The sequence below is a fragment of the Pongo abelii genome, chromosome 8 (assembly GCF_028885655.2).
Source record: "Pongo abelii isolate AG06213 chromosome 8, NHGRI_mPonAbe1-v2.0_pri, whole genome shotgun sequence".
Lineage (NCBI taxonomy): Eukaryota > Metazoa > Chordata > Mammalia > Primates > Hominidae > Pongo > Pongo abelii.
In genome coordinates this window covers 26,134,083-26,156,857 of record NC_071993.2, presented here as the reverse complement: position 1 = coordinate 26,156,857, position 22,775 = coordinate 26,134,083, and the positions used below count along the sequence as shown (strand labels likewise).

Sequence of the window (22,775 nt, the reverse complement as noted above, 5' to 3'; positions counted from 1 at the left end):
TTAATTTAAATTTCCCCAAAGACTAAAAATTTTGAACATATTTTATGTATATGGTTTTGTACAATGTCCAAAGTTCTTGCTTACTACTTTTAAATTGGGTGGGTGCACTTTGTTAGATAAAATTCCCACTATTCCTAGTGTGCTGACTGTGTTTATCACATATGGGTATTGAATTTTGGCATGTCTTTCATGACTTTTTTCCACTTTGATTCTGTTAATGCAATTGTGGTGCAGAGAATTTTTAATGTTTTAACAAATGCATTTTAATGTTTTAACGAACTTGCACTCACTCCTGAAATAAACTCCATTCAGTCATGATGTATTAATATTTTTATATATTGCTAGATTTTATTTGTTAATACTCTGTGAAGTACTTTACATCTGGGTTCATGTGGAATGTCAGACTCATATGTCTTTGTCTTCTTTCAACATTGTTGAGAAATAAAAGTTAAATCCTAAGCATTCCAGACAACTCAACAGACCCTCTCTTGGTCAAGTAGACCCTAGAGAAACCTTAAAAACTGAGTCCCCAGCCATGATGGGATAAGTTGGACACGTGTTGTTACACCCTCTTCTTTGATAACTGCCGTTACGCTTTCTTTCCTAAAGATTAAACAGAAAGTAGCCCTTTTGAGATACTTGCTCCATTATTTTATTCAACCAACTGCTTAATGCTACCCCTCACTTTTGTGGTTTCAACACAGCAGCTAACTAGCATTCCTTTCTGATAAGAGACTGCCTGACCCTGGAGTGGTTCTGGCCGGTCTTCTGAGGCTGCATGCACTGAGGGCCTTCCTGTCCTCTGCTTCACCTTTTCAAGTATAGGACCTAATTGTAGTACATTTAAATGCTACATTTCAATCCCAAAGCAAACACAGAATGCATATTACATACATGATAACCTACTATGCATGCACATGCCTCCCCTTCATGAATATGTATACTTAGCCAACTCATTCAGCATAAATTCCTGTCTTATCCTTCCCTCCCTCAAAGTGCCTGCTTTTCAGAGGCCACACTTCCCAGCCTATAGATGGCTAGTTTGCAGACTGCAACCCTTCATAAGAAATAAACCTCTCTTTTCCAAATTTATGAATCTTCCAATTCTTCAGTTGACAGTATAATGCTGGCCTCATAAAATGAGGCAATAAGACTGATTATTTCTTTCTTAAATATTTTCTAGGACTCTTGTTTCCAGAATGGTGGTGTGATGAACTCATCAATTAATTCTCCAGTGAAGCAACCATAACTACTAAAAATTGGAAAAATAAAGAGCCATTTTAAGTTTTTGGAAATTGTCATAAGGGCATACAGTAAACAAAGAAACATTCAAGATCATAACACAATCTCGGTTAGAACAGTAGGAGTCTGTGGCACTTGAGCCATCCTCTCCCTCAAACATCCCCAGCCAGTTCAGTGTGAAGCAAGGTGTCACTCTAAGAGATGTGGGCCCCTGTCTCTGCTGCCAGCTCCTGAACAGTGGCTCAGAGAGTTTGCCCAGAGGGAGAGGCAGGTCATAAGAACAAAGAACTCCAAAGCTCTCCCCAGTGGTTCTGACTGTATTTGGGAGACAGTGTGGGAAAATTAAAGCCTAAGAGTACTCTTGAAAAGAGTGAGATTTTGATAGTTACACTGAGGCTGATAACTCCATGAGAGCAACAAGCTAACCACACACTGGACAGCTTAGCAAATAGAATTTTTTTTTTTTAATTTATACCTTTTGAAAAAAAATTTCACTTTAAGTTCCAGGATACATGTGCAGAATGTGCAGGTTTGTTACATAGGTATACATGTACCATGGTGGTTTGCCTCACCTGTCAACCTGTCATGCAGGTTTTAAGCCCTGCATGCATTAGGTATTTGTCCTAATGCTCTCCCTCCCTTCACCCCCCACCCCCCAATAGGCCCTGGTGTGTGTTGTTCCCCTCCCAATGTCCATTTGTTCTCACTGTTCGACTCCCACTTATGAGTGAGAACACGTGGTATTTGGTTTTCTGTTCCTGTGTTAGTTTGCTGAGGATGATAGCTTCCAGTGTCATCCATGTTCCTGCAAAGGAAATGATCTCATTCCTTTTTTATGGCTGCATAGTATTCCATGGTGTATATGTACCACATTTTCTTTATCCAGTCTATCATTGATGAGCATTTGGGTTGGTTCCACGTCTTTGCTATTGTAAATAGTGCTGCAATAAACATATGTGTGCATGTGTCTTTATGGTAGAATGATTTATAATCCTTTGGGTATATACCCAGTAATGGGATTGCTGGGTCAAATGGTATTTCTGGTTCTAGATCCTTGAGAAATTGCCACACTGTCTTCCACAATGGTTGAACTAATTTACATTCCCACCAACAGTGTAAAAGCATTCCTATTTCTCCACAGCCTCGCCAGCATCTATTGTTTCTTGACTTTTTAATAACTGTCATTCTGACTGGTATGAGATGGTATCTCATTATGATTTTGATTTGCATTTCTCTAATGATCAGAGATGTTGAGCTTTTTTCACGTTTGTTGGCCACATAAATGTCTTCTTTTCAGAAGTGTCTGTTCATATCCTTTGCCCACATTTTGATGTTTTTTCTTGTTTCTTCCTTGTAAATTTGTTTAAGTTTCTTGTAGATTCTGGATATTAGTCCTTTGTTGGATGCGTAGATTGCAAAAATTTTTTCCCATTCTGTAGGGTGTCTGTTCACTCTGATGATAGTTTCTTTTGCTGTACAGAAGCTCTTTAGTTGAATTAGATCCCATTTGTTGATTTGGGATATTGTTGCAATTGCTTTTGGTGTTTTCATCATGAAATCTTTGCCCATGTCTATGTCCTGAATGGTATTGCCTAGGTTTTCTTTGAGGGTTTTTATGGTTTTTGGTTTTACATTTAGGTCGTTAATCCATCTTGCATTAATTTTTGTATAAGGTGTAAGGAAGGGGTCCAGTTTCAGTTTTCTGCATATGGCTAGCCAGTAGTCCCAGCACCATTTATTAAATAGGGAATCCTTTCCCCATTGCTTGTTTTTGTCAGGTTTGTCAAATATCAGATGGTTGTACATGTGTGGTGTTATTTCTTAGGTGTCTGTTCTGTTCCATTGATCTATATGTCTGTTTTGGTACCCGTACCATGCTGTTTTGGTTACTGTAAATTCAACATCCCCTCATGTTAAAAACTCTCTATAAACTAGATGTTGATGGAATACATATCAAAATAATGAGAGCCATTTATGACAAACCCATATCCAACATCATACTGAATGAGCAAAAAGGAAGCATTCCCTATAAAAACCAGCACATCATGAGGATGCCCTCTCTCACCATTCCTTTTCAAAATAGTATTGGAAGTTCTGGCCAGGGCAATCAGGCAAGAGAAAGAAATAAAGTGTATTTGAATAGGAAGAGAGAAAGTCAAATTGTCTCTGTTTGCAGATGACATGATTCTATATTTAGAAAACCCCATCACCTTGGCCCAAAAACTCCTTAAGCTGATAAACAACTTCAGCAAAGTTTTAGGATACAAAATCAATGTGCAAAACTCACAAGCATTCCTATACGCCAACAATAGACAAGCAGAGTGGCAAATCATGAATGAATTCCCATTCACGATTGCTACAAAAAGAATAAAATGCCTAGCAATAGAGCTAACAACGATGTGAAGGAACTCTTCAAGGAGAACTATAAACCACTGCTCAAGGAAATAAGAGAGGACCTAAACAAATGGAAAACTATTCCATCCTCATGGATGGAAAGAATCAATATCATGAAAATGGCCATACTGCCCAAAATAATTTCTATATTCAATGCTATTCCCATTAAACTACCATTGACGATCTTCACAGAATTAGCAAATAGAATTTTTAAAAAGGAACAGCTAAGAAGAACTCTCCTGGAATCAAAATGAACCTCAAAGCTAGCCACAAAAAGTACTCCTGTAAGGAGGCTGCAACTTAATTGAATCAGATTGTGAAACAATGCATGCCCCAGGACACTGCTGGAAACAACAGAGGAATCAGCTGACAATTAGTGGAGCCTAATAACTGGGGGTGGCACCAACAGAGGCAGACAGCTTAATAGAAAGACCAGGGAATGAAACAGTCATAGAAAAGCCCTGTTAAAACCACTGTCATTCCAGGGTGATTGTGCATATGCCCTAAGCTGTGCTTGCTGAAGAGTGACATCAAAGGCTTCATAGATGGGGAAAATAGATTTTACTAAAATATTCCAGCCAAGTCACTAAACAAACAGGCAAACAACAAGTTCCCCACCCAGGGGACTTAGTACAAAGACTTCTTATAATAATTTAAGCAAATTTTCTGAAATGTCCAGTTTTCAACAACAATAAAAAATAAGACATGCAAAGAAACAGGAAAATATCATCCGTACACATGAAAAAAAGAAGGGCTTGTGAGCAGGCCCAGTCATTGGACTTAGTGGACAAATATTCCAAAGCAAAGATATAAATATGTTTAAAGAACTAGAGGAAATCATGCTTAAAGTAGCAAAGAAAGGTTTGATGGTAATGTCTCATCAAATATGGAATATCAATAAAGAGAACACTCATCATTCATAAAAAAAGAACCAAGTGAAAACTATAGATTTAAAAAGTACTGTAATGGAAACGAAAATTTCACTACAGGGACTCACATATTTGAATTGGGATTATGAAATATGAAAAAAAGAAGAAGGAATGAGGGTAAATGAACAGTCTCAGAGAAATATAAGCATACATGTAATGACAGTATGAGAAGACAAGAGAGAGAACAAGCAGCAGAAGAAAAATCTTTGAAGAAGTAATGGCTGATAATTTTCAAATTTAATGAGAAGCATTCAGGTAGCTCAATGAACTCAAATAAGATAAATGCATGTAGTCCCAGCTACTCGGGAGGCTGAGGCAGGAAAATTGCTTGAACCCGGGAGGCGGAGGTTGCAGTGAGCTGAGACTGCGCCACTGCACTCTAGCCTGGGTGACAGAGTGAGACTCTGTCTCCAAACAAACACACAAACAAAAAAAGATAAATGCAAAGAGGTCCAAGCCAGTCACATAATAGTAAAAAGGTTGAAAGCCTATAATAAAAGGAAAATCTTGAAATTAACAGAAGAAAAATGAATTGTCACACATTAGGGAACTAATAATGTTAACAACTGACTTCTCATCAGAAACTACGTAGGCCAGAAGGCAGAGAGATGACATATTCAAGGTGCTAAAGGAAAAAATACCTCACTAAGACTATCATACTCAGCAAAACTCTCTCAAAAATAAAGGAAATGAAGACATTGCCAGGTAAACAAAATTGACAGAACTCATTGTTAGCAGAACCAACTTATTAGAAATACTAAAGGAAATTTTTTAGAATGAAAGTAAGTGATCTCAGTGCTCTGGATCTACACAAGAAAACAAAGAGCACTAGTAATGATAATTATTTTATTAGAGAAAAATGAAGATATACTGTAAATGCGTATTTCTTCCTTTTTCTCTTAACTTATTTAAAAAGCAATTGTATAAAACACTACGCATATAATTGTATTGTTGGGCCTACAATATACAGAAATGTGACATATTTAACAATTGCATAAGAGAGGTGGGTTGGAGCAAAGCTGTACTGAAATAATCACACCAGGCAGGAACTCAAATTCACAGGAACAAACTAAAAGAACTGGAAACATTAAATAAGAAAGATAACAAACTATAATTAAATACTTGTTCTTCTTTCTTCTGCTTTTCTTTAAAATATAAAAAAAAAAAATGCACTGTTGTACTATTTACTGATATAATATGTATAACAATACAGCATGAAAATGAAAAGGGAATAGAGCTAGAGAAATAATATTTCTATATCTCTGCAGAATTAAGTTAGTATAAATATTTGACAGAATTCACCAATGAAGTCATTGGGCTTGGTATTTTCTTTGTGGAAAGGGTTTTAATTATTAAATTTCTTTTATTAATATAAACTATTTGTATTTTCTATTTCTTCTCATATCAGTTATACAACTCATGTCTTTCCAGAAAGACCCAAGACACTAAATTACCAAACTTATCAATATAAAGTTGTTCATAATATTTCATTAATATCATTTGAATGTCCATAAGTTCAATAATTTTCCCCATTTGATACTTAATATAAATAATATGTATTTTCTTACTTTTCTCTGGATCTGTCTAAAGAGATCAATTTTATTTACTTTGTTAAGAGACAACTCTTCCTTTCATTCTATTATTTTTGTTTATTTTTTATTAAAGTGATTTCTACTATTATCTTTATTACTTCTTTCATTTAGGTTATATTGGATTTAATTTGCTTCAATTTTATTAACTTCTTAAGGCAAAAATCTATATAATAGATATTAAATCTTTTTTTTCTAACATACATTACAGGGAGGTGCAAATGCCCTTCTAGGCACTGCTTAAATGCATTCTACACATTTGATAAGTTGTATTTCCATTATTCCAATCAAAATATTTTCACATTTTTCTTTTGATTTCCTCTCTGATCTAAAGTCTGTTTTTGAGGTGTGTGATCTAATTCCCAGGTATCTGATAGTTTTTCTTGTATTTTTATTTTATAGATTTTAATTTAATTCCATTATGGTCAGATAATACTCTTTTACAATTTTGACTCTTTAAAACTTGTTGGTATTTGTCTTATGGTCCAGAATATTTAAATTTTATGTATCCTCAAATAATTTTCTACTTGTTTTATAAATTACTGAGGAAATGATTTTGAAATTTCAATATTGAGGATATGACTATTTCTTTTTTCATTTCTCTTAGTTTTTGACACATATAATTTTAAAGCTTTGTTATTAAGCACACACAAACTAAAGTTTTCTCTTCTTGATGAATTGAACTTTTTGTCATTATGAAATGTCATCTGTCTCTGATTATACTGCTTGTCTGGAAGTTACATTGCCTTATATTAAAATAGCCATTCCAACTATTGAAATGAATAAAATGAATGTTTTCATTGTACAGCTTTTCCATCTCTTTACTTTCAATCTATCTGCATGTTTCTATTCAAAGTGTGTTTATAGTTGGGTATTACAATCCAGTCTCATAATTTCTCCCTTTAAATTGTATAGTCTAAATCATATATACTTAATGTAACTATAAATATAACTGGGTTTAAATTTACCATATTGCTCTATTTGTTTCTATTTGTCTCTTCTTTATTCTCTTTTCCTACTTTCTTTGGGTTGAATATTTTTAGAATTCCATTTTGTCCTCCACTAGCTTATTAGCTATACTTCATTTTATTTTTTACCAGTTGCTTTAGGGTTTACAACATGCATCGTTAACTTATCACTATCTACCTTAAAATAACATACCACTTCACATATAAGACACTTTAATTGTATACACTAGTCCCCCATTATCCATGGATTATATGTTCCAAGACCTTCAGTGGATACCCAAAACCACAGATAGTACTGCACCCTACATATACTATGCTTTTTGCTATACATATATCCTATGATCAAGTTTAACTTATAAACTAGGTACAGTAAGAGATGATAACTACTAGTAAAATGGAACAATTATAACAACATTCCAGCAACACTACTCCTGCATTCTGGGGCCTTTTTTTTTTTTTTTTTTTTAGAGATGGAGTCTTGCTGTGTCACCCAGGCTGGCTGGAGTGCAGTGGCACAATCTCGGCTCACTGCAAGCTCCACCTCCCGGGTTCACGCCATTCTCCTGCCTCAGTCTCCCGAGTAGCTGGAACTACAGGTGCATGCCACCTCACCCGGCTAATTTTTTGTATTTTTAGTAGAGACAGGGTTTCACCGTATTAGCCAGGATGGTCTCAATCTCCTGACCTCATCATCCGCCCACCTCGGCCTCCCAAAGTGCTGGGATTACAGGTGTGAGCCACCACGCCTGGCCTGGGGCCATTATTAAGTAAAATAAGGGTTACTTGAACATGAGCACTGCAATACTATGACAATCTGATAACCCAGATGGCTACTAAGTCACTAATGGGCAGGTAGCATATACAACACAGATATGCTGTACAAGAAGATAATTCACATCCTGGGTGGGATGAAGCAGGACCACATGAGATTTCATCATGCTACTCAGAAAGGCACACAACTGAAAACGTGAATTGTTTATTTCTGGAATTTCCCATTTAATATTTTCAAACAGTGGTTGACCACAGGTGACTGAAATTGTGAAAAGCAAAACCTTGGATAAGGGTAAACTGCTTGTACTTCCAATTTTCCTCCTCTGTCCCTTTGCTATTTATATTCGTTATAACTTCACAATATAGAGTTATAATTGTAGTTCTAAAAAGCGTTTTTTCTTTCAAAGACACAAAAAGTATAAAATCAAATGTTTCATATCTGCCCTATATTTACCACTGATGGTGATTTTTATTCCTTTCTGTAGGTGTGACTTTTCACCTGGAATCATTTTCCTTCAGCCCGAAAAATGTTCTTTGACACTTTTTTATAGTGCAGGTCTCTGGCAGTAAATTCTTCATTTTTTCATTTGACATAAATGTCTGTTTTTATTTTGTCTTTATTTATGAATAACATTTTCACTGAATACAGAATTCAAAATTGAAAGGACTTTTCTTTCAGTCCTTCAAAGATGTCATTCCATTGCATTTGATGACAAACCAGTGGCCATTCTTATCTATGACCCCTAAATGTAATGTGTCTTTTTTCTCTTGCTGCTTCTATAATCCTTCTCATTAGTTTTCAGCATTTGGATCATGACATACCTCAGTGTGACTTTCTTTCTCATACTTGAGTGATTTTTGACCTTCTTCAGCTTCTTAGTGCTCAGCAAATTTAGAAAAATTTCAGCCATTATTTAAATATGATATCCTCCACCCCCTACACCCGCCATTCTCAGGCTGCAATGACACATAGGTTAGACTACTAGGTAATGTCTCATAGGTCACAGAGACTTTTCTCTCCAGACTTATTTTGACAACTATGCTTCAGTTTGAACAGCTTAAATTTTCCTGCCTTCAAGTTTACTGATCTTTTCTCCCATATGCCTAATGTGCTGTTAAACCTGATTCTTATGAATTTGTCATCATATATATTGTATTTTTAAGTTTTAGAAGTTCTATTCAGTTCTTATTTCTATATTCCATTTCTTTCAACATTATGTTCATGTTTTTCTTTAAATCGTTGAACATATTTATAACTATTTTAAAGTACGAACCAGCTAATTTCAACATCTGTTACTTCTGGGTCTGACTCTATTGACTGATTTTTCTTCTGATAATGGGCTGCATATTGCTGAATCTTCACATATCTAGTGATCTAATATTGGAGCTGGATATTCTTAGTGTTACATTATTGAATTGTAGATTTTGCTGTCTTCTATTAATAAATGTTGAATTTTGCTCTGGTAGGCAGTTAATTACTTGTGGATCAACTTGAACTTTTCAGGTAGCTCTTATTCTAGGGCTAGTTTAGTCCCTCCTCTAATGTATAACCTTTTTGGAGGGTCTCTATTAAATATCTCAGGTGTTCAGTGAAGTTTCCCCATTTTGGTTGGTAGTAACTCAAGCACCTCTCAATCCTGCACTAACTCCAGTAGTTGTGTGGATTACAGCCCTACAGCCCTTCTTTCTCTGGTAATTATTCTTTGCCCAACTGCCTGAAGTCACACTCTACATATATCTACCTGGGTTTTCAGTTAAATATTTTTATGTACTTATTTAGATTGTGTAGATAATCTTTATGTAGATTTTCAGAGCTTTTTTCTGCATAACTTCCTCTTCTCTGCACAGTCCAGTCACTCTGCCTTTCCAATTTCTTCAGTTCAGCAAGAGTTGCTTTGATCTCCTTGGGAACAGCTTCCTTCCGCCTGTGCTCTGGAAACTGCCTCTAAGAATAATGATGAGGTAATTGTAGTGTTCGCCTCATTTATTTCCTTTTATCAATGTCCAGTCCTAAGTCTCTTTTCCAATTTTTAGAAAGTGTTGTGTTTTTAAAAATATGTTTTGTCCAGCTTTCTCGTTGTTTATGGTACAACAGCATGTCAATACCTGGTCTGTCATGCCAGAAGCAGAAGCCCCAGAATGTTTTTATGTATACTATAATTTGAGAACCTCTGATAGAGTTTCCTGGACTTTCCTTTCGTAAGAATCACCTTTGTGCTTGTTTAGAAAACCACAGTTTCCAAGACACCATTCTTGCAGTTTTTGCTGCAAGGGGTTCAAGATACTGAGATTCCTTTCATAAAAGTAGTTTGAAGGCTATTTCAAAGAATAAAGGCACTAAAACTGGTCAGTTTTTTTGTTTGTTTTCAGGTAGCAGATTAAAATGCTGCCTCCTCGCATAGTACTTCTTTGACTACTCTTTTCATAAAAGGTTTTCTCTTTCCTATTCTATCAATGTCCCCTTTTATATTCTTCATAGCACTAATAAACACAAATAACCACTTTTAAATTTAGCTTTAAATTGTCTTTCTCCACCACTAGACAGCAAGCTCCATGATGGCAGAGTGTCTTGTTCTCTATTGAATATCGAGAACGTACCAAAATGGCTGGTGCAGAGTAACAGATTACTATTTATAGAATAAATAAATTACTAGATGAATAAACTTGAGTTCTGTAAACTTACGCACACACGTAATAAAGTGACAGAGGTCATCTTTTCACATGCTATGGAAGGTACCTCTTCAAAGTTTATCGTGGCTTCAGGGTTTAGAAACCAGGGAGCAGGGGCAAGATGGCAGAATAAAAAGTTCCACCCATTATCCCAGTCCCACCCCCTCGCAAGGACACCAAGTTAATAACTATGTACACAGAAAGAAAAACCTTCTTAAGAACTGAAAATCTGGTGAGCACCCATAGTATCTGGTTTTAACTTCATATTGCTGAAAGAGGCACTGAAGAGAGAGAGAGAGAGAAAAAAAAAACAGTTCTGAATCACCTATACCACCCCTTCCCTACCCTGGCAGCCAATGGGTGGTGCCCAGAGCTTCTCTGGGTGCTGCAGGAGGGAGAACACAGCAATTGTGAGGCATTGAACTCAGTATTGTCCTGTTAGAGCAGAAAGGAAAAGTAGGGCAAGCTCAACTGACGCCCAACCACAGAGGGAGCATTTAAACTCAGCCTAGGCAGAGGGGAACTACCAATTCCAGCAGTCTGAACTTGAGTGCCTGCAAACCTCGCTACAGAGGTTTGCAGGTTTGCACTCTACGTATTCAAGTAAACTTGAAAAGCAATCTAGGCCATGAGGACTACAAATCATAGGCAAGTCCTAGTGCTGCACTAGGGCCCAGAGACAGTGGGCTTGGGGATCACGCAATGAACTGAGACACCAGCTGGGGCAGCCAAGGGAGTGCTGGCATCACGTCCCTTAGCCCCAGGCTGCACAGCTCAAGGCTCCAAAAGAAACCCCTCCCTTCCCCCTGAGGAGAGGAGAAGGAAGAGTGGCAAGGACTTTGTCTTGAATCTTGGATACCAGCTCAGCCACAGCAGGATAGGGCACCAGTCAGAATCATGAGGCCCCCATTCCAGGCCCTAGCTCCCAGACGACATTTCTAAACACACTCTAGGCCAGAAGGGAACCTGCCACCATGAAGTAAAAGACCCAGTGCAAAAGAAAATATCCTCAAAGGGCAAATCTAAGAGTTACTGGCCTTAAAGAGGAGGTAGAGAGAGACAGGTGTAGAATGTTTATTCAAAGGAATAGTAACAGAGAACTTCCTAAACCTAGAGAAAGATACCAATATCCAAGTGCAAGAAGTTTATAGAACACCAAGCAGATTTAACCCAAAGAAGACTACCTCAAGGCATTCAATAATCAAACTTCCAAAGGTCAGGGATAAATAAAGGATCCTAAAAGCAGCAAGAGAAAAGAAATAAATAGCATACAACGAGGTTCAATACTTCTGGCAGCAACTTTTCAGTGGAAACCTTACGGGCCAGGAGAGAGTGGCATGACATATTTAAAGTGCTGAAGGAAGAAAAAAAACAACTTTTACCCTGGAATAATATATCCAGTGAAAATATCCTTCACACATGAAGAAGAAATAGAGACTTTGCCAGACAAACAAAAGTTGAAGGATTTCATCAATACCAACCCCGTCCTACAAGAAATGGAGTTCTTCAGTCAGAAAGAAAACAAAATTAATAAGGAATAAATAATCACCTGATGGTACAAAACCTACAGGTAATAGTAGTACACAGAGAAACACAGAATATTATAACACTGTAACTGTGGTGTATAAACTACTCTTATCCTATGTAGAAAGACCAAATGATGAACCAATCAAAAATAATAACTACAGCTTTTCAAGACATAGTATAATAAGATATAAATAGAAACAACAAAAAGTTAAAAATCAGGGGACAAAGCTAAGCTAAGATGAGTTTTTATTAGTTTTCTTTTTGTTTGTATATGCAAAGTGTGATATGTTCATCTTAATTTCTATGAAATATATTAATGTACCAAATTCTGGATTCCAATAAAATACTAATAAAATATTAATAAAAACTGGGACTACCACCTAATAGACATTTTCTAATGTGTGCTTTTGTAGTGTGTAAAATTTTCACATTCCTTTTCCAATGTGTAAACTAGAAGTATTTTAAAGGTATTATTGGTGTATAATATAATTGGCTCTTTCAGGTATACAGTTTGATGTATTTTAGTAATCATATAGAATCATGTAACCACTAAATCAAAATATAGAACACTTACTTCACCCTAAAATGCTTTAAAACTCTAGGGGGAACACTATAGCACACTAGTAATGCAACCAACAATAAATCTATGATAACAGAGAAAATAACTTACCAGAAGAAATGCTTTAATGTGTACAATAAAAATCTATGAATTTATTAAATAGCAAGACATCACTGGTCACCTCATATTTTCTTACCTCTGGAGTAACACTATGAACGTGCATGCCTATTCAAAGAAGTTGCTTTTTCCAGCACTGAAGTACAATTAGGAAAGAAAGAGATGTAAGAGTTATATATATTATGTATATATTTCCTAAGTTAGAAGAGTATAAAGAAGTACATTTAGGCTATTTTTCTATCCTGCCCTTTAAACAAACAAACAAAAAATGAAACAACTCTAGGCAATTGGCTGTCTGTTCTATTGCAAGTACACCAAATAATAACCTTTTACATGAGAGCTGGGAATGGTGGTTCCAGCCTTAAGAACACAAAAGGAACCACACTGTGAGTCTGCTACTCCACTGCAATTGTGAACTGCCAAAGGGAAGAAGGAACAATTCTGTGCTATCTAACGAACTCAGCAGCTCAGTTTCTCACTCCTGCCCTGTTTCTCCTGACCCCTCACAAATATACAAGTCCGCAAAGGCTTTATATTCCCTTCTGTGTACATGTTATCTCCAGGGCAGTAGCATTAAAGGGTGAATAGCTGAACAAACAGAAAGCTCACATTCATTGTAACTTATCTTCTTTCTATCATCCCATGTTTCCTTTCCTCAAGGCAGGCCTGATATTACTAACTCGATGTAAGTACAAAAACAGAACAACCAATAATGCATGACACATGAAAGTAGTATTTATGTCTATAAAAACCACTCTGATGACCGAAAATGTGCATTTGAGAGGCTTTATGACTATTTACTGAATTTTCGTGCTTTGAAATACCACCTGTAATTGGCAGTCTTTAGTCTCCTGAAAAGGATATAATTTCAAAGAGAAAAATTGCTGTAATTGGGGAGCAATGAGAAAAAGCAATGTCACTATTATGAATGAACAAATCAGGACCAATTCAAATGAATAATAGAATGTAGTCTGTAGCACCACTGTGAAAGGAACAATTATAGCTAAGATTGGATTATGAGGGAAAGGGTCTTTTAACAGAAAGATGTCCTAACTCTGAATTTTGGATTCATTATGGCTGAAGGCACACTAAGCAAACAGCTCCTGAGGGAGAAGCCCAGATTTCCTTACCTACTTAAAATGTGGTTGTTCATCCAACCAAGAAGGGGAAAATTACAATTAAATCTCAGTTCTCCCCTTTGTGTCCATCAATAGCAAATGCCTTATATGAGACTGATTGAACTCAGTTTTGATTCTGTTTTATGGTCTCCCGGTTCAGGTAGGAAGCATTTGAAGAATCCTACCCCAGTCCTCATCTTCCCAGCTCCCCTCCACCCTTGATACTGATCCCCAACAGTAGATATCAGGGGTAAAAGGCAGTACAAAGTCAAAAGAGGTATTTACATCTCACTAAACAAGTCAGTCAAGAGATGTGATAGCAACAGGCAGAAAGGAATATATATAAGGTATTTCAAAATGAGGCATAGGTAGAAACAAACAGAAAACATTGGTTCTCCCTTTATGTCTACATCATTAGGAAAACCTAAAATACTGAATGACAACAAAAGTCCCCATAGATGTTCTATAAAAAACTAAATCAGTTTCCACAGCATAAAACTTCATTCAAGTGTATAACTGGAAATTCAGAGGGCCAGCAACTAGTGCCCTTTTACTAACCTGGGTACCATTTAGATTCTCAAAATAAACATGCAGAGAATTAAGATGAAAATAACTCCTAAACAGAGTCCTTATATATCATTCATGCTCAAAAACTTATAAAATAACAAAATGAGGGTAAAATAAAGAAAAGAGAAAAATCATATCAGAAAGCAAAAGAAACAATTTTAAAATTGTAACTAGAGAAAACAGACTGCCCAGCAAGATCTGGCACATCGTTATTCTTAGGATTTCAATTCTGGATTGAAATATAAGTAAAGTGATTTTTCATTGTGAAAAGCATCTCACAGGAGTTTCTCTAGGCTTGTATGGCCATCCACACACACCAGGCTTAGAATGAGGACAGTAACTCATTGCTCTGGTACATCCCCTCCAGTACTCACCTTCTGTATGTAGATTCACATTAAAAGCCTAGCACTGTTAACATGATTCTCTGGGTAACATTACAGCCACTGCCCCCTTTTGGTACCATCATGCAAAATAATTTAACTGGACTTTATTACAGTAAGAGGTATAATTAGCAGTCATGTTGTACTACAAAGCATTGACGCCACAAGCCAATTTTCTGAAAGTGCCTCTAAAGCAGCATCTGCACCATTCATGTTTATAAATCAGGTAATTGTACATCTAGCCACTTATGTGTATATGTGATTAGTCTAATTTACATATGCAAATCAATTATCTTATATACAGTTTGCCAACTTCTTGCTTTCCTTAGCCTTTTCTTTCCCCCCACTTTGTAAATTCAAGTAGATCAGATTTTGGAAATAACATTTTATTAAACTAAATTTATTCTTTTTTTCCAAAGCCATTTAGAGATATTTCCAATATCTCCATCAGATAATAAATTATAAGGACAAAATTCAAATAAATTGTAGCGACTCTACTGATTCATTATATCTGGATGTTGATTTACTTATAAGATATTCCCAAACATTTTAATCAATCCAACTCATTTTTATCAATCTGCTCTCTCAAAAAAACATTTAACTAATAGCAGGAGTTTCCAACTGTCTCCTAATTCCAGGTGAGAAATGCCAAGATATTAGAATAGGGATTTAATAGGCATAATAACAATGAATGATCTCATTCAATATTTTTAAGCTCTAGGAAAAGATTTACACCTTATTTTGTTGTCCATTTAGGCCAATATTAGACAGAATACCTGAATCTCCACTTAAACGCACATCTGCCAATGATTCTATACATGGAAGAAAAATTAAAAATTCATTATTGAAAATGTTTTGAAGGATACAAACAAAAATTATATTCAAGATTACATCAAGGATTTTGTGCAGCAGTACTTCTCAAATCTGCAAACACAAACAAGAATTAAACTCTAAAGTTATCCATTAATGTAAGGCAAAATGGTTTAGGTTCATAATTTATATTATATTATTTGGTAACTAAGTTTAGATGAGTAAAAGTTTAGCTTTGCTTTTATATGTAATTTTGCTAAGAATACAAACCTATCTTAAACTAGAGAAATAAAAAATGCAGTTGACCCTTAAACAACAAGGGTTTGAACTGTGTGGGTCCACTTATATGTTAATTTTCTTCCTGTGCCAACCCTGAGACAGCAAGACCATCCTCTAATTTTCTCCCACCTATGCCACTCCTGAGACAGCAAGATCATCCTCTCCTTTTCTTCCTCCTCCTCAGACTATTCAATGTGAAGATGATGAGGACAAAGACCTTCATGATGATCCACTTCCACTTAATGAACAGTAAAAATATTTGCTCTTCCTCTTGATTTTCTTAATAACATTTTCTTTTCTATAGCTCATTTTATTGTAAGAATGCAGTATATAATACATATGACATAAAAATATGCATTAATTGACTGTTTATGTTATCAGTAAGGCTTCTGGTCAACAGTAGGCTATTAGTAGTTAAGTTTTAGGGGAGTCAAAATTTATACTTCGATTTTTCAGTGCAGGAGATTGTCATCCCTAACAATAAAAGTTGGGGTCAACTGTAATATTGAAATCATAGATAAATTGTCTTTTTTTAAAGGACACACATGGCCATTTAATTTTGTAAAATAATATACAGCATCAGATGATGAAAGATTTTTGAAAATACTATTATACATTTTGAAAGTCTCCAGAGTATAAAGTTGGCAACTGAAATATATAAATTTATTTCCTCTTACTCATGAATCTCCATTAAAACACTAGTAAAGGAATAAAAAATTATAATCACAAAGAAAAAGAGGACAGAAAAAAGAACAGCACAGAGCAAAAAAATTCAATAAATTTTGCAATATGGAAAGCAGATAAGCAAGCAGTAACTGATTTAGCAATGCAGAGGAAGCCACAAACTAAGATCCTTTGTGTGGTTCTTTTGCGGTCACCTGAACAGATTAACCCAGAGAGTGCTAGGGAATAGTAGAGGTGGAGAAGCAGTTGAGAGGAGCAGGGCAGAAAGCAAGGGGTCATTTGGAAGTCTTTAATCAAAAGACTCGAAACCCTCTTATCACATATACAAAATATCAACATTCAGAAGCCTGCCTGAGCAGTACACACACACACACACACACACACACACACCCAGGTTAAGAGACACGAAATTTTGTTCCCTGCTGACACTGAACTGGAGGGATTCAAGATTTGGTGACATTAGCAAAATGGGTAATCTGGGAGAGGCACAAATTACTACATAATGTGCCAAACACAGAAAGAAACTTGGAAAGAGGAGGCCAAGGGATCCAGGAACCAGTGGTTCCATCAAAGTGGGCAGCAGGGAGATATCAAAGAGGTCAGACACATGGCAGGTCTCCAAACAAGACTGGGAAGATGAAGAGCTCCAAAAGTGTAATGAACAATATTGCCAAAATTAAGAACATGGATTACTAAATGAGGCAGTGTAGAAGCTCAGCCATATTTCTAGTTACAGCAATCACAACACATCAAAAGTGTGGACCTGCTCAGGAGAAGGTGGCACCACTAAACTGGAGCTATGTTTTTATTGCTTTATCTCATAAACCCTTTGAAACTATCTGTTTTTTATTACTCAAGTGAATGTATTTACTTTGAAAAACATAACAATGATTAAAACTATCTGAAGTTACATTAAGTAAGAATATAGGATAATTTCATAAGTAATACTGTCAACAAATTTAAACATACAAAAAACATACACTCCTATTCAACATAGTATTGCAAGTCCTAGCCAGAGTAATCAGGCAAGAGAAAGAAATAAAGGGCATCCAAATAGGAAGACAGGAAGGCAAACAATCCCTGTTTGCAGAAGACATGATTCTATATCTAAAAAACTCCATGGTCTTGGCCCCAAAACTCCTTAAGCTGATAAACAACTTCAGCAAGATCTCAAGATACAAAATCAATGTACAAAAATCACTAGCATTCCTATACACCAAAAACAGTCAAACTGAGAGCCAGATAAAAAACAATCCCATTCAAAATTGCCACAAAATGAATAAAATACGTAGGAATACAGTTAACCAGGGAGGTGAAAGATCTCCACAATGAAAACTGCGAAACACTACTCAAAGAAATCATATGACACAAACAAATGGAAAACATTCCATGCTCATGGATAGGAAGAATCAATATCATTTAAATGGCCATACTTCCCCAAAGCAATTTATAGATTCAATGCTATTCTTATCAAACTACCAATGACATTCTTCACAGAACTAGAAAAAAACTATTTTAAAATTCATGTGGAACCAAAAAGGAACCTGAATAGCCAAGGCAATCCTAAGCAAAAAAACAAAGCTGGAGGCATTACACTACCCAACTTCAAACTATACTACAGGGCTACAGTAAACAAAACAGCATGGTACTGGTACAAAAACAGATACATAGACTAATGGAACAGAACAGGGAGCCCAGAAATAAGTCCATACACTTAAAACTATCTGATCTTTGACAAAGCCGACAAAAACAACCAATGGGGAAAGGATTCCCTATTCAATAAATGGTGCTGGGATAACTGGCTAGCCATATGCAGAAGATTGAAACTGAACCCCTTCCTTACACTATATACAAATATCAACTTAAGATAGGTTAAAGACTTAACTGTAAAACCCAAAACTATAAAAACCTTGGAAGACAACCTAGGCAATACCATCCATTCTGGACATAGGAACCAGCAAAGATTTCATGATGAAGACTCCAAAAGCAATACCAACAAAAGCAAAACTTGACCAATGAAATCTTATTAAACTAAAGAGCTTCTGCATAGCAAAAGAAACCATCAACAGAGTAAACAGCCTACAGAATAGGAGAAAATGTTTACAAACGATGCATCTGACAAAGGTCTAATAACCAGCATCTGTAAGGAACTTATATTTAGAAGGAAAAAACAAACAACCCCATTAAAAGTGGGCAAAGAACATGAACAGATACTTTTCAAAAGAAGATATACATGTAGCCAATAGCATATGAAAAAAGCTCAACATCACTGATCATTAGAGAAATGAAAATCAAAACACAATGAGATACCGTCTCACACCAGTCAGAATAGCTATTTTTAAAAAGTCAAAAATAACAGATATTGGTGAGGTTTCAGAGAAAAGAGAATGCTTATATGCTGCTGGTGAGAGTGTAAATTAGTTTAGCCATTGTGGAAAACAGGGTGATGATTCCTCAAAGAACTAAAAACAGAACTACCATTCAACCCAGCTATCTATTGCATTACTAGGTATATACCCAAAGGAATAGAAATTGTTCTACCACAAAGACACAGGCACATGTATGTTCATTGCGGCACTATTCACAAAAGCAAAAACATGAAATCAACCTACATGCCTGTATTAGTCCATTTTCACACTGCTGATAAAGACACACCCGAGACTGGACAATTTACAAAAGAAAGGTTTAATGGACTTATGGTTCCACATGCCTGGGGAGGCCTCACAATCATGGTGGAAGGCAATGCAGAGCAAGTCACATCTTACATGGATGTCAGCAGGCAAGGAGAGAGCTTGTGCAGGGAAATTTTTCCCTTATAAAACCATCGGATCTCATGAGACTTATTCACTATCATGAGAATATCATAGGAAAGACCTGCCCCTATGATTCAGTTACCTCCCACTGGGTCCCTTCTGCAACACATGGGAATTCAAGATAAGGTTTGGGTGGGGACACAGCCGAACCATATCAATGCCCATCAGTGGCAGACTCAATAAAGAAAATGTGGTACATATACACTGTGAAATACTGTGCAGCCATAAAAAAGACTGAGATCATGTCCTTTGCAGGAACATGATTGGAGCCAGAGGCCATTATCCTTAGCAAACTAATGCAGGAACAGAAAACCAAATGTAACATGTTCTCACCTATAAGTGGAGCTAAATCAGGAGAACACATAGACACATAGAGAGAAACAACAGATACCTGACAGTGGAGGGTGGGAAGATGGTGAGGATCAGGAAAAATAACGAATGGGAACTAGGCTTAACACCTTGGTGATGAAATAATCTGTACAACAAACCCTTGTGACACAAGTTTACCTATATAACAAACCTGAAAATGTACTCCTGAACTTAAAATTTTTTAAAAGGAAAAAAAAAGAAAAAAACATACAAAAATGAAGCAAATATGTTAAATATTAAGAATTTTTTTATAGGTTCAAATATTTTCTACAATGGTTATCTATTATTTGTAGAATCATTTAAAAACCATAATGGAGGCCAGGCGCAGTGTCTCACACCTGTAATCCCAGCACTTTGGGAGGTCGAGACAGGTGGATCACTTGAGATTAGGAGTTTGAGACCAGCCTGGCCAACACAGTGAAACACCGTCTCTACTAAAAATACAAAAAAAAAAGTTTAGCTGGGCATGGTGGCATGTGACTGTAATCCCAGCTACTCATGAGGCTGAGGCTTGAGAATTGCTTGAACTCAGGAGTCGGTTGCAGTGAGTTGAGATTGTGCCACTCCACTCCAGCCTGGGCAACACAGCAAGACTCCATCTCAAAAACAAAAAACCATAATAGAAAAATATGAATATAAAGTCTTAATATAATTTATATATGATTATTGTGCCTATTACACTTTGGCTGTGTCCCCTCCAAAATTCATGTGTTGAAACTTAATGGTGAATGTGATATTATTAAGAGGTGGGACCTTTAAGAGGTAATTAGGCCATGAAGGCTTCTTCTTCGTGAATGGGGCTTTAAGATCCTTATTAAAAAGAGGCTTCACACAGTGTTGGGCTCTCTTGCCTTCTGCCTTCTGCCATGTGAGAACACAGCGTTTCTTCTCTCCAGAGCATGTAGCAACAAGGTGCCATCTTGGAAGTGAACAGGCCTCACCAGACAAGTGAACCAGCTGGTTCCTGGATCTTGGACTTCCAGCCTCCAAAACTGTGAGGAATAATTTTCTATTCTTTATGAATTGCCCAGTGTGTGGATTTTTGTTACAGCAGCACAAACAGACTAAGACAATGCCACTTCAGGAAAAGCAATGGAACATTCAAAAAGAAATAAAATACTCAAACGCTAATAAAACAATGATGAACACAATAAATATATGCTGTTATAGTTGTCAAAGGTATCTACTGTCCCTGAATTTGATAAAAGCAATTTAAAAAAATTCTAAAAGATTTTATTAGAAATAACGTTTACCGCACTTGAATAACGTTCAGTGAAAATCAGAAAAATGGAATTATTCTGGGACTGACAGTCACCTTAGCGCAGGACCTGCTAGTACTCCTGCCTTAGAGAGGATTGCTTAAGTGTAAGAAAAACTACTCTCAGGATTGGAAAGGGCAGACTCTACAGCTTTCCTTTAGCAACTTATTCAGTATCAACACCATTTTAAGTAAGTTTTCTTCCCTGTAAATATAAATACCTGGTTCTCTAGCTCAAGTCATTAGCATCCAATAAAGACAGAAAAAGAAAATCATAGCTCACTATTTTTGTCTAATGAAGCCTCAACTTAACATTAATTTTCTCTTATATCCTAGCACCTGGCACAGAGGCTTATCACATGTTAAAGAAACAAAATACAGATGAATAAATAAATATTATAATGAAATCCCTTTTAATTTTTCTGTGGGAAAAATAATCTCAGTTTCTTTAGTCTTTTATTGTGGAGTCATTTCCTTTTAATATTTACTAGTCTTTGTGGCTTTCCTTCAATTTTTTGACGTTTCTTAAGATGGCAAGGCCAAAACTAAGCACAACATTCATGGCTGGTCAGGAGCTTACCAGAATTGTTTTTATGATGTCAATGTTACATAAATAGTATAATAAGTCATTTCAGAACCACATTCTAAGTTTCCACCCATACAAATAATGCTGAAACACTTACCTCAAGAACCAACCACAGCTTGTCTCCATTTACTTTATCTTTCTTAAAGTATATCCCATAGAATCTGACCACATTAGGGTGGTCAGAAAGTGCTTTCAAGATGTTATATTCTGCTTCAATCTCTTCATCAATATCCTAGTTTCAAAAAGTCATAAGAATAGAACTGTGAGAAAAACATGAGTAATGTCAAAGAAACAGATCATAGAATACCAAATACAGAATCTCACTATGTCAAGGTCATAATGGTTTTTACTGTGCTTAATATTACGTATTGTAATTTCTCATTACATTATTTAAGGGGAGAGATTATGAGTTTCATGCTAATCAAGTGACTCTCAAGTTATTCAAATTTTAAAGTGGATAAATAAAATGTTATTTATTTTATTATAAGTAAACATCTATGGAGAGCTACTCCAGATGATTTTGCTTTTTTGTATTATTAACTTTGTTACAAGGGCAAAGCCATTGACCTGAAATAATAAATTTTAGGACTGGAAATCTGGTTCATTTTGTTTCTTTGGAAAACAGGATATTTAGAAGCTACCCAAAAATCAGTCATACAAACAATAAATTCCCACTTTTCCAAAAAACTCAAATAGAGTTAAGTTATAAAAGATTGCACAAAACCTTTAATGATCTAAGGGTCCATTCACCAAAAGAAGAACAGGTTGCTATCTTATCAATCAGAATGAAAGATGGCCACTTAGTCATATTTCTAGAAAATCACATATATATGAAACAATTCACAGAGTAATAAATAAGAGAAAGCCTTATTAATACTGCTTTTACAGTGACATTTAATGCCTATGTTGTTTTATTATAGAATCATGGAATCATAGAGGTAGAAATTTAAATCTGAGCTCTAATTTTAAAGGCATAAAGTTAAGCCCTGAGAAGTTGAAGTCAGAGCTGGTTAGTGTAAAATCCAGATATAGACTCCAAGCCTGGCTACCTTCTCATCTTACTCATTCAACTCCTCTCTTGAAAAGAAAATGACTGATTAAAAATATGTAATAGTAAGACTCTTTTAATTTAAAATAAGCAAATC

At 35.9% G+C, this 22,775-nt stretch overlaps 1 protein-coding gene and 1 long non-coding RNA gene across 14 annotated transcripts in view; one reads left to right on the top strand and one right to left on the bottom strand.

The window, feature by feature from the left end:
• LOC134762033 (uncharacterized) overlaps positions 1-22,775 on the top strand; it is a 120,682-nt gene that overhangs the window by 25,257 nt on the left and 72,650 nt on the right. The window lies entirely within an intron of this gene.
• MYO3A (myosin IIIA) overlaps positions 1-22,775 on the bottom strand; it is a 271,375-nt gene that overhangs the window by 228,453 nt on the left and 20,147 nt on the right. For 12 of the 13 annotated variants that reach the window (XR_008510349.1, XR_008510350.2, XR_008510348.2 and 9 more), the window contains exon 3: positions 21,728-21,862. The exons of the other annotated variant lie outside the window; for it this stretch is intronic. Coding sequence is in view for 9 of the 12 variants with exons in the window: in XM_024253781.3 (XP_024109549.2) it covers positions 21,728-21,862 (135 nt within the window). In the remaining 3 variants the exon portion in view is untranslated. The remainder of the gene's footprint in view (positions 1-21,727; positions 21,863-22,775) is intronic. 13 annotated transcript variants of the gene reach the window in all.